The 12,863-nt window shown below is 37.8% G+C and overlaps 1 protein-coding gene across 1 annotated transcript in view; it reads left to right on the forward strand.

Annotated features, from left to right (window-relative positions):
• The window catches only part of rerea (arginine-glutamic acid dipeptide (RE) repeats a), a 437,497-nt gene that overhangs the window by 226,799 nt on the left and 197,835 nt on the right, over positions 1–12,863 (forward strand). The window contains 2 exon segments of the mRNA XM_052039130.1: positions 128–224; positions 341–445. Of these exon segments, the coding sequence (XP_051895090.1) occupies positions 128–224; positions 341–445 (202 nt within the window).

Genomic DNA, 12,863 nt, shown 5'->3' on the forward strand with positions numbered 1-12,863 from the left:
CTTCCCCTTGGGGAACTGTTTATTATGAGTATTCAATTATATTAGTATTTTTAACATTTATCCTACATCTGAATTTTGAATAAATACTTGTGAAAATTATTTACATACATAATTACATTTCCTGTAGATTCTGGCCGTGAGCTTGTGATCACAGACCCAGTAATTAGGAGTCGGGAGCTCTTCATTTCGGATTATGTAGACACCTACCACGCTGCGGCACTCAGGCAAGTTTGAGTAATTAATGTGATGGTTTATTTAAATAAAGCAGCAAGATTGAAATATTAATTGGTTTTAAAATATTGTCATGATAATATCAATTATAAATGTTTTTTCCTTGCAGAGGGAAATGCAATATTATACATTTTTCTGACATATTTGCTGCAAGAGAATTCAAGCCACGACCGGATCAATTTTTTTATATCCTGGGTTACAACCCAGAGACGAGGTAAGGAGGTAATATTCGAAAATCTCAAAAAAAAAACTGCAGATGCTGGAAATCTAAAGTAAAAACAGAATAAAAACAGCTGAGTATTTCCAGCATTTTTTGTTTTTATTTCAGGAGGTAAGACTCACTTTGACAGAAGTGATGAACAACTGAACAAAACATCATTTACTCAAGTATAGAGAATGCCTCTGCCTGTTTCCATGACAAAGCAAGTAAAAGTGCAAGTGACTTTGTAAGGGATATAAACTAGTTAGTGAAACTGATGGAATAATTATGGAATCAATAGAATAGTTACTTTAAAAGCTACACATTAAAATTCCCCTGCCTAGTGCTATAGCAAATTAATGATGATGGGTTTTGCTGCTGTCAGTTTCTCAAGATACTGCATCCTTTTTATTTTTCTCTTTCCATCATCCCTTGCCTTCATCAGTCCCACACTGAACACATGAATGACTTTATTCCAACATCACACTGACCTGTGAACATCCTGAGAGAAAGCGTCTCCTCTATTGTGTTGTAGGCCACTTTACGCAAATGCAGGAGAGATTGGGCATCACTGGAATGGGGATTTAAGCCTGTACTCCATAACATTTGTGTGTATGTACTACAAAGTCTGCAACAGTGGTGTAGCCCTATTGTAAGTGGTTTGAATGTTTCTTTTTTTTTGTTCAGAGATCTGATTAATGTAAAAATGTTGTTCTTGCGAAATTTCTCAATCTATCTGGTGTTATCAATGAGGTTTCAATGAAGTTTAAGGTTGGAATATGAAACTTGAACAGTGGAAAACAATGCATAGGATTTTGATAATTCAGAATTTTAATCACCATCTTGAAGTGTAAAAGACAAACATGAAGTACTGACATTTATAGATCACCAATCATGAGAGTAATTGGGAATATACATTGTATATCATGCATATTGATGTGGTATTAAAGTTTCCAGATTCATGTGTTATCTTCCAATAATGTATTAGTACCAATATATAAAAAATAACTAAAAGACCAAATTAAATGTATAGCTGCAATTTTCTGTTAGATGAGTCTAAGTGGTTTCCTGCTTTGACTACATATGCTGTAAATAATTAATGTAAAATTCCTTTTTCCTTACACCAAGCACTCTGCTAACATCACTCACATTGTAGTGAGTATTGCAGTTTAAAAATATTTTACCTCTTGTAGTGTCTGGTACATTTCAAACCTTTTGTAAGTAACTTTGACTTTAATAGAATAACTAATCCCAAAAGTTTGATTCTGAAAATGGATCTAAATTGCCCAAATCTCTTAGTCTGTACTTTTCTTCAAGAAAAAGATAAACAATGTACATTAGAAGATCTGTCAGTGATGTACAGTAGAGGAACTGTCACATGGGAGCGTCTGTTTTCAATAGTTTTGCTAGATGAAACACTGTAAAAATAGAGTTTCACTCAGGACAGAGTTAAAACTGATGTCCTTATAGTCTATCTTAGTTGCATCTTGTGACAAAGTCTGGTTCCTGAAGCATCCTGCACACTGCTTCTGATCCAAATGTGGGAGCGTGAAACAAGGAAAAAGTACATTATTCCTCAAAGATTCCATTATTACCAGTTGCGTCTACCATGTATATTTTGGGATAAGCTAAAGTCTTTTTTATTGAAGTCTGCACTGGATCCTATTTAAATCCTATAATGCAACAGTGATGGCTCTTTAGAAGTACTTCATAAGCTGTAAATTATCTCATGAAAAGCATGTGAAAGGTGCATTAGAAACCTGCCTTGTTTACCTCCCTGTATCTCTTTCTTTATCTCAATTGATGTTTTTTATTTCATGACCATGCCCTTTCCTTTTCTATATAATATGCAACTTTGCTTTCTCTTCCCCACCCACCCCCATCCCGTGCAAATAATTTACTTTTCAGACTTGAATTTTAGACCATTCCTCTTCCACTCTGTCCTCTTCCCTGTACCTCAATTAGGAACCAGATCAAGGTTAGGAGTTGCCTGTCTTCCATCTCCTCCTCTGTTAGATGTGGCCTGAAGGAGCAAGGGTTTGGTTACCCATTCAAAACGGATCTTTGCTTTCATGCTGAGGTACAGTGGTAGAGCTTTTATGCTGCTTAGTTACTGGTAAAGTGGGTGCATATCAGAATATTCTGGATCATCAAAGTATTGTCATCAATTATGGAATTGTCAACAATATCCTTGTGTATTACTCCTAAGCCTTCTCCAATCTGAGCAGCACTTGTTTATCCCGACTCTATTTTACCATCTGCATAGCAGGTTTTCATCTTATTTGCTATATTTCCTCTTGTACTGTGAAGTAGACTTTTTCAGACCATCTGCCTTTGTGGCATTTTATTGCAATATCTACGGAAAATCTGCAGTATTTCCTCTATCCATTCAGTCAGTCAATTCTTCAAAAAGTTCCATTTAATTTGCTGAGAGAGCTCTGTTGACAGGTAATTAACATGTTGTCTAGTCAGTTATCAAAGACACTATTCAACAGAATAACACCAATGAGTCTGTATTCAGTCAGCATATTAAATTCCCCTTTGACAGAAACCAAAACCCATATTAATTGACTTCAGCTTGCTAGACCTTGTAAAAATAACTCAGAGGTCCCCTTTAACCCTTTGTAGTCATCAGTGAGTAATCTAAAGAAAGAGGACACATTCGTGTTTGCAATTTTTTGCAGCAGAAAGGATGATCAACAAATACTAATTTTATTAAGGTAAACAGAAATACACAAAGTGTCGGTTTCCCTTTTGCCTTCTTGGATGCCGGACATACCTGTTTGAACACGCAAGAAGTTCAAAGCTAGTGCCCTCTAGTATGTGTTTTGTTTGAGGATGTACTTTTTCCCCCATAGCCAACCCTTCCCTTCCACAGAACACTTCTGCTACTTATGCACGTCACCTATCACTGCAGCACCAAATGCACTTCATTCACGGTGAGCGGTGAAGTATTCTTGTGGAGTGGAGGATATCAGTGGTCCATGCATGCATTGTTATTTATTGGAAGCTGTTTCTGCAGATTGAATGCAGCTGACAGGTCAGTCAGCTTTTCCTGATCAGCAGAAATGAAAAAATAAGTCTGCTATGGTGCCAGAATTTTTTCAAAGTTTTCAGAAACCTTTGCATACCACTGTATAATTGGCCCCTGGTGTGCAAAAGCAAAAAGTGAGGCAGGATATCATCTGTTAGAAATGATATTGCTTATTCCTGAAATGGCAGATTTAACAGATTTTCTGGCACCATCACCAGAGCTTAACCTTCTTCAAAATGTGAAGCAAAATATTCAATTCAGTGATTATATATAGAGCAGAGTACGATTTTGCTGCATTCACTGAAATACTTATCTGGAACAAAGGTGGCACTTTGATAAAACCTATTTTGGCTTCTGGAACGTAATGTTGGGCCTTGCACAACTCAGAGGGAACCATTGTTCTTTCAGTGTTTAAGCAGTATTGTGATTTGAAACTATTTTGTTGGTATCCCTCTATAAGTGTTTCTGAAGTGGAAAATTTTGAGTCAGGCTACTGTTAGTGTGCTGGTGATTTCTGTTCCTTGATACTGCTTTAGCATGAGAGTTTATTGGCACTGGCAAAACATTAACTCGACATTTTAAAACTGCTTGAAAGTTTTAATCAAGTCTTTGGGAATGCTTACTGGTCAGGTATGTCAAAAATAATAACACATTTGCAGTTATTGGTTGAAACTTCACACCATAGACTTGAGCTGGTGGGGCAGTTCTGTCATGTCACAGATGAATTATTAAGGTGAGGTCCTGTCACCCCTATTAGCCTAATTAGAAGATCCCAGAAGATTCAGAGAACAAGGAGAGATTAACTTTAATGTCCTGGTCATTATTTATTTCCTGATCGACAGCATCGGCTTAGATCTTGTCCATTTATTTAATTGCTGTTTGTGGGATTCTGTTGTCTGGATGGGAGTGTGGAAAGAAGGGTACAGGTAATGACAAGTAAAAAATAAACAGTAACAGAAAAATATGCTATTATGTGTTTATTTAGAATCGGTTGATGACATTGGGTTGACCCAGTGTTTTTACTGCCAATGGAAGTACTGATTATTAACTAATATACCAGGGGAACTCAGATACCGTGATCATGACCATCTTCAAGAAAGCAGACAGGTCAGACTATGGTAACTTTGGAGGGGTCTCCTTGCTGTCTGCTGCAGGAACAGTTATCATGAGGGTCCTTCTCAACTGCCTTCTCCAAGTGGCTGAAGAGATGTCCCTGAACCACAGTGTGGATTCTCTCCATTTGGACACATATTGGACCAGATCTTCGCTGGGTGAAAAAACAAGAAAAATGAAGGAGTAGTATCAGCTATTATAAATTACTTTTTTCAACCTCTCTAAAGCCTCATCATTCAATGGAGAAACTGTGGAACATCCTCCTCAGCTTTGGCTCCCCACAGAAATTCAACTCCATCTTGCATTTGCTGCATGATGACATGCAAGCTATGATACTAACCAATGGATCTAGAACAAAGCCAATCTGGGTGAAGATTAGTGTCAAGCAAGGCTGCATTATTGTTCAACAATTTTCTGAATCTTTCTCAGCACAGTGTTGAATATTCTTTCAGGAATGGAGCTAATCTTAAGAACTAACAAGAAACTGTTCAACCAATGGCAACTATGCTCCAGAACCAAGGTTGCCTGAACCTTAATATTGGAGCTGAGAGATGCAAATGCGCTCTGAGACCAAGCTCCAAATTATTGCTGATGACTGTTGATTTGTTCTTTGAAGTATATGAGAGAATGGACCTTACACTTGACATCTGCAAGACAGCCTGTCCTTGCTGTATTGCAATGCCCACCAGCAATAAGAAGTTCATGGTAATACTCTGGAAAAGTGGAGCTCAACCCATATTTTGGGAGTCACTTTTTGTCAAAGATGTACATCGATGATTCATCATTGGCTCCAATGTGCGAGTGCAGCCTTTGGTTAATTGAGGAAAAATGTATTTGAAGATCAGGACCTCGTATCTTGCACAAAACTCATGGTCTACTGAGCAGCAGTGATCCTGCCCTCCAGATTTGATTGTTTTATTGCTTGTTGCATTTTGTACTGTGGCAGTGTGAACAAAGTTTGGGCTGCTGGTGACTGGTACTGTAATACTGATGACCTTTTAATGCATGATACAGTAGCTGCCAGGTTAGTTATCAATCATGTGCAGTAACGTCAGAGATCCGGATGTTGATTTTTGCATCGGTTTAATGTTGTTGTGGTTGCAGGTTGACATGAATGAGAGTAATTCTAGTGACTACAGAGCCTGAGGTGCTAATGGCCTTTGTAAGACCATTTCAATCATTGAAATCATATCCTAGTAATGTTATTGTAGTGCCATTCCCAGCAAGTTATTTTCAATAATGCTTCTTTATCTAAAAAGTAACAATGGAGAACTGTAGAATCTGTAATTTGTTATGAACCTTTAAAAAGATTTGTGGAGATGAGAGGGAAAGAGCTGCAAATCTGGAAAACAAAAAATGGAAAATGTGTCTGAGAAAGGCATACTTAAAACGGTTAATATGGTTGTTTCGCCCAACATATTTAACTGAGTCAGTTTTTCTTCAAGGTTCAAAGCTCACTCCTGAATTTGTATACATAACCACAATTGACACTTCAGTGCAGTGCAGAGGGAGTTTTGCATTGTCAGAGATGCCATCTCTTGAGTGAGGTATCCAATCTAGAATCTACCCAGGTGGGCATTAGAAATGGATTAAAACCAGAAGATTCGAGAAACACTCAGCAGATCGGGCAGCATCTCTGGAAAGCTGTACAGAGTTAACGTTTTAGGTCAAAGACCCTTTGTCAGAACTCTTTGACCTGAAATGTTAACTCTGTTTCTCTTTCCATAGTTGCCTGACCTGCTGAGTGTTTCTAGCATTCCCTTTTGTTATTTCAGATTTCCATTCGCTGCAGATTTTTGATTTTCATTTACTGTTAGAAATGGTTTGGTAGCTGTGGTATTTTTTGAAGAACAGGAAAGCCTTCTTGGTGTTTTGATCAAATATCAACTTGTTGGAGGTTGCAATGAGTAACAATAAATTGATTTAAAAAATAAATTACGAAATCAAGCTGCTGTCAAAGTTTTCCATTCCTTTTTATTTCTGGCATTTTCAATTTTGACCCCAACTAAGATCATCTAACTTTCTATACACTTGGCATTTTATGATATTTAATGTTCTGTTTAAAATAATTACTGAATTCAAGCTGTGCTCAAATTCTTATTCTCACTCTATCTGTTTTGTACTTCTTGCATTTTTAATTTTTCCTCCCCTTTAATATGTCTGCCTGTAGACCTGACATCTGAAAGCTATAAAGATTAATAGCTTACAGGCATGGAAAATGAGAACAGGATGAATTGTTTTCAAGTTGGCATATGTGAGTTCTTTATTAAATAGAACTGAACATGAAAATGTAACAAATTAGATTCACAAATGCATGTGAGAGCTTATACCATAGCCTACACAAAAAAAGTGACTAAATAAAGCTTACAATCAGTAATGAATATTGTTAAATAAAGCTGCTTAAAACGAAAACACCTTTCAAGTGTCTTAGAGTCACAAGTGCCCTGATAAGAAAATGCATCAGGCCGCTTGTCTGCAGCAAGATCTCACCAGTAACATGATAGGTAAATGATCAGTAAATCTATGTTTGGTGATATTGGTTGAGAGACTGGGTCATTAGGAAAGTTACAGCTGTTCCTTGAATAATACCAGGGATCTTTGATTTTTGCTACCACAACCAGAACAGGCAATTTAGGTTTAATCTTATTTGCTCGGTAGGAGAATTTTCTATTGATACATGTCCAGATAATAACAATGATTGCTTTCTGGCTGTGATTCTTTGGATAAAAGTACTTTGGGCAACCTGAGGATGTGCTCTTACTGCATGTTCATTATTTCTTTCCTTAAGGTCCGGGTTCTTAGGTCAACAATGTAGAGCTGCAACAGCACAACATTCGATTGTTAGCCTGGTTTGTAGATCCTTGTCCTAGATTTGGATGTGTTCAGATGTGAAGCTACCAGCTAAGCCAAGCCAATACTTGAAACTCAGGTCTTGCATTGGATAAAACAAATTCCAATCATTGATTTGTAAAGCTGGGGCAAGGACAATCTGGAGTTAACCAGAACTAATTAAAGTTTTTATGCTGCCATTATGGGACACTTGAAAAATACCATGCCTTTCTGCATTTACAAAATAACCTTGTAATAGTTAATAGGAAGAAATTGTTCAACACTTAACTAAAAATGTCATTTTTAGTTACTGTTTTCCATGGACTTTGCTGCTATTTAAAATAAGGGAAGAGCAATGTAAACATTTTGGCTATTCCACTATGATACCATTGTGTGGTCCAAATAAATGATTGGTTGTTGATCTGGATGGTTGAGCTGGGTGGAGTTGAAGTCATCTTTGTGTAGGAGGTTTTCTTTTCTAGGGTGGTCTTTTTCCTTGTTTTGACCTAAAGAGATTGCTGCAGATTTCCCAAGCTTTGGCACAAATAGTGCATGATCAATGTTTAATTTATTAAAAAATGTAATTTCAGATCAGCACGGAACGAGTGCTAAGGTTTGAGGAAACTTTGAACGGTATATTCATGGTCATTACGCTTTTGATAAATTACCGTGCTGTGAAATGTTTTTCATGGAGTGTTGAGAGGCACAGAATACCACATTAATGGGAGTGAGCACAGAGTTTGGACCAAGTGGTTGCCCAGTAAGACAAAGTGAAATTGAAGGATGCCCTTTTGGATTACTGTTGTCCATCTCCAAGCTTTTGAAAATTCATTGGTGCGGATTATTGATTAAACAAAGAAGGAAGTTTAACAAAATGCAGAAAAAAGTAATAAAACAAAATGAGCAGGAAAAATATTTCTGTGAGTTGTGGAGCTTTGTTCTTTGTTCTCCTTGGACAATAAATCAGGTTTTATAATCTTATCTACCTAAAACAATTGTTTACTAGAATCTTGCAGTTCTATTTGCAAACGAACCCTAATTCTACCTCTCTTACTTTTGTATTGAGTCGGGAAGAAAATGTAAACTCAGTTCTTTAAGAACTTATTGATGAATAAGGTACCAATCATGGCTCCTACTCAGTGCTGCACATTTACATGAAACCAACCTTCTTAGAATTCATTTTTCAGAACGTGGTAACCAGCGGCATGATCAGCAGTCCCTAATGGGCCTTGAGAAAGTGATGGAGTCACCTCCTTACAACACTGCAGTTTTCTGGTGTGAGTACTTGGTGTTAATGTATCAGGAGTTCCAGCATTTAGACCCAGTGATTTTTCCAAGTCAGGCTGGTGTATGCCTTGAAAGGAAACCTGCAGATGGCGCTGTTTCCACCTATCTACTGCTTTGTCCTTAATGGGAGATGTTCTGGGTTTTGTAGTTGCTGTGGGTTTAGACGAGGCCAGTAACTTCAGTTCATTTTGTCAGTGGTAAACAGTGCAACCATTAAGTGCTGATTGTGGCGGGAGTGGGTGTTTAGTGTAGTGGATGGGGTGCCAGTCAAACAGATGCTTTGTCCAAGATAGTGTCAAGCTACTCGAATTACATTCATCCTTGAAAAATACGTGTCATCAGGCTTCTGATGTATCTTGTAAATGGTGAAGGGGCTTTGTGGTGTCAGGAGATGAGTCATTTGGTGCGGTGTACCCAGCCTCGTTCCTTCTCTTGTGGCCACGGTATTTATGGGGCTGGTCCAGTTGAATTGCTGGTCAGTGGTGATTCCCATGTTATTGCTTTGAATATTGCAGGTGGTTGATTAATTTTTAATCTGGTATGTTTGTGGTAACTATCACTTACCACCATTACAGTGTATTTTGGAATCTTCGTGGATCTTGTTACATGTGGTATGGATTGCTTCATTTTATAAGAATATGTAACTGGAATAGAACATTGTGAAATAATGAGTGAACATTCCCATTTGTGACCTTATGATTGAAGGAAAAGACATTGATGAAGTAGCTAGAGATGCTTGCGCCTAGGACCTGAGGAACTCCAGGGCAAAGTTCTGGAATTGGGACTAGACTGGTCTCCAGCAATCAAAACCATCTCCTTTTTGCAAGCTATGACTCCAAGGATCTTTATCCTCATTGAGGACAGTGTTACCAGATTGTATTAAAGCCAAACCCAGTCAGATCCTGTCTTTGCTGTCAAAGGTATCTGTTCTGATCTCACTTCTGGAATCCAGCTCTCTGGGCCATGTTTGGAACAAGGCTTTGATGGAATGTTGAACCAAGTGGTCCTGGTGAAACATAAACTTGGCATTGATGGATAGGTTATTGGTGAGTAAGTGTTCCATGACAGAACTGTGGATGACACGCTCTATAATTTTATTTTTTGATGATTGAAAGTAGCCTGGTAGTCAGTCAGACTGGATTCATATTGCTTTTTGTGAACAGAATGTACCTGGGCAATTTCTACATGGTTGGGTAGCTGCCAGTGTTGTAATGTACCAGAGCTGCCTATCTAAAGGCACATTAGATTTGGAGCATAGGTCTTCAGTACTATAGTCAAGAAGTTGTTTTGTCCCATAGCTTTTGCTTTATGCAGTATCAATCAGATTTGTTATCATTGACTTAAATGACGTGAAATTTGTTGTTTGGCAGCAGCAATACAGTGCAAAGACATAAAATCACTGTAAATTGCAAAAACAAATAGCGCAAAAAGGAATAACGAGGTGGTGTTCATGGATTCATGGACAGTTCAGAAATCTGATGGTGGAGGGGAAGAAGCCGTTTCTGAATCGTTGAGTGTGGGTCTTCAGGCTCCTGTACCTCCTCCCCGATGGTAGTAACAAGAAGAGGGCATGTCCCAGATGGTGAGGGTCCTTGGTGATATTATGTGGAATGAATCAAACCTGTCTTAAGACTATCTTCTGATGGTGAGGATCTCAAAGAGGAAGCTAAGTTGGATAATTTACTTGAATGTGGTTCAAATCTTTAGTACTCAAATCCCTGCCTTTGTTGTGAATTAGTGTGTTTATGGGACCTCCTCTGGACTAGCTGCATCAGGACTGCAGAGCTTTGATTTGATCTTCTGGTTATGCGATTGCTTGGCTCTGTGTGCTGCATATGGTTTTTGCTGTTTAGCACATGTGATTTTTAATTGATGCATAGAATTATACAGCACAGAAACAGACCCTCTGGCCCAACTCATCTGTATTTAGCCATATCCATTTCCTAACCTGTCCAAATGCCTTTTCGACTTTTTAACTATACCCGCCTCTACCACTTCCTCTGGCAGCTCGTTCCAAATACCCATCACCCTCTGTGTGGAAAAACTTGCCTCTCAGATCTCTTTTAAATCTTTCCTTTCTCACCTTAAACCTATGCCCTTTAGTTTTAGACTCCCTGTCTGTGACTATCTACCCTTTCTCTGCCTCTTATGATTTTATAAACCTCTGTAAGGTCACCCCTCAGCCTCCTGTGCTCCAGGGAAAACAATCCCAGCCTATCTAATCTCTCTTGTTTTAAATTTAACCTGAGGTATGTGTACTAAGGATTTGTCCAATTTGCATTTGGAATAGATAACTAAAATTGTTAATAACAAAACATACCCCATGCTAACTTAGCAGTAGGACCTGACAAGTGCTCCACCATTGGTTATAACACCTTTTGGATGTATTGGGTGTGCTTACTCCTGAAGAGCTGCATATCTGACCAGGATGAGAGCAACCAAGGTTATGGGAGGAATAAGCTTTCCATCACTCACTGTTCAGTGTCATTTGACAAATGACTCTCTTGGAAAGATGCATTTGTAATTGACATGTATGGATAAAAGTCCTAAGCAGAGTGGACTGCAGATAGTGGGGAAGGGAGTAAAATGCAGAGGAGACATTGATACAGGAGATATCCCGCATTTTGTTTTTATTTTACATCTTCAACCTATTATTTACACTTTTTGCCACAAATTTATAGAATGAAAGTTAGTTGCCTAGATCATATTAGCTGAGTGTTTAGTGGTCTATTGTTAGCAGCATAATTGGCTATTGGATAACATTGCCTTTAAGGAGACTTCTCTGATTTTAAAAAAGTTATTGAGAAATAAAAGGCAAATACACTCACTGACAAAGAGCAGCATGGGTAAAATGAGCGCAAGTTGGTGGTGGAGAATGTGGCAGCAGGTTTGGGTTTTAAAGGGTTCATTACTTGGGATGAAAGTAAATCTAGGAAGATAATCTGAGAACCTTAATTTTGAAACACTGAAGATGAGAGAGCGTGGAAAGTTGAGGGTTAATGAAGGTTTGACACAAATGAGAAAACTTCAGTAATGGAGCTTTAGGAGTGTTATTTTGTTACATTAATGTCATTCTTGGGAGGCAGAAAGTTGTGGATTCAAACCCATCCTTTGGATTTGGGTAGGTCATATAGGTTGACAACTAATGAGGGAGTCCTGCATTATCACAGGTGGTCTTTGACAATCTGTCGAACCAAGGTGAACATAAAATATCTTATGACAGTCTTTGAAAATTCATCATCCCTCTTTCAATCATTCATGGGCCATTCATCTCATTGCTTCTTGTGATGTGTTATTGTACACAAATTGTCTTGTCACATTTTGTCTGTTGACCTAAAGATGGTTGAAGTACTTCAGAAATAATTCATCAGGTTCAAAGTTAATTCTTTCCATTTGAAGTCAGGGAATGTTGTACAATTTGAATATTACCATTAGGAGCTGATGCCAATGCATAGATTTCCAGATGGCTTGCTTGTGCTACAGATCATTTTGAAGTAAAGCAGCACATGTAAAAGGGTCTAAGAACTACAGATTGCAGTGTATTATTGGTGTTCTATTTACATAAGTATATATCACACCAATTATGCATAATAGAATATTAGAATTTATCCCTCAATGTCAGTGATAGTGGCTCTACTGAAATAATTCTTCCAGAAGAAATAGTGTGACTTGTATTTTTGGAAATGGTTTATGACAGAAATGCTGTTCAGGCCTCCGATTTGTCTCTAATTGTATCTTTCCCTTTCCATTCTTCTGTTTTGAGTAACATGCTTCAGATTTATAATAATTTGCATGGTTTAGGATAATTTATTCTGTACAGTTACTTACCTTCTCCTCCTGCTTTAAGTGTAATTTGATATGTTTGCTGTCGTTGAGCTTATTGCTTGCACTAAAATACAAATTGGTGATCTGTTGATATATATTTGCAGACCATAGACAACTACTCTTGATGCAATCCATAAAAAAACGAATAAGTACTATTCAAACTCACAATTGTTGCAAGATTAGTAAAAGTGGACTCACATGCACTTGATCTGTGTTGGAGGATGATTGGCACTTGGATATTTTGTTTTTTTTTGTGATCAGGACATACATTCACAAACATTCCTAAATAATGGTTGAGTCAGTTGCTGCTATTTAGATGTACAGTGGTGCAATTTGGCTGTTAAT

The sequence above is a fragment of the Pristis pectinata genome, chromosome 26 (assembly GCF_009764475.1).
Source record: "Pristis pectinata isolate sPriPec2 chromosome 26, sPriPec2.1.pri, whole genome shotgun sequence".
Taxonomy (NCBI): Eukaryota; Metazoa; Chordata; class Chondrichthyes; order Rhinopristiformes; family Pristidae; genus Pristis; species Pristis pectinata.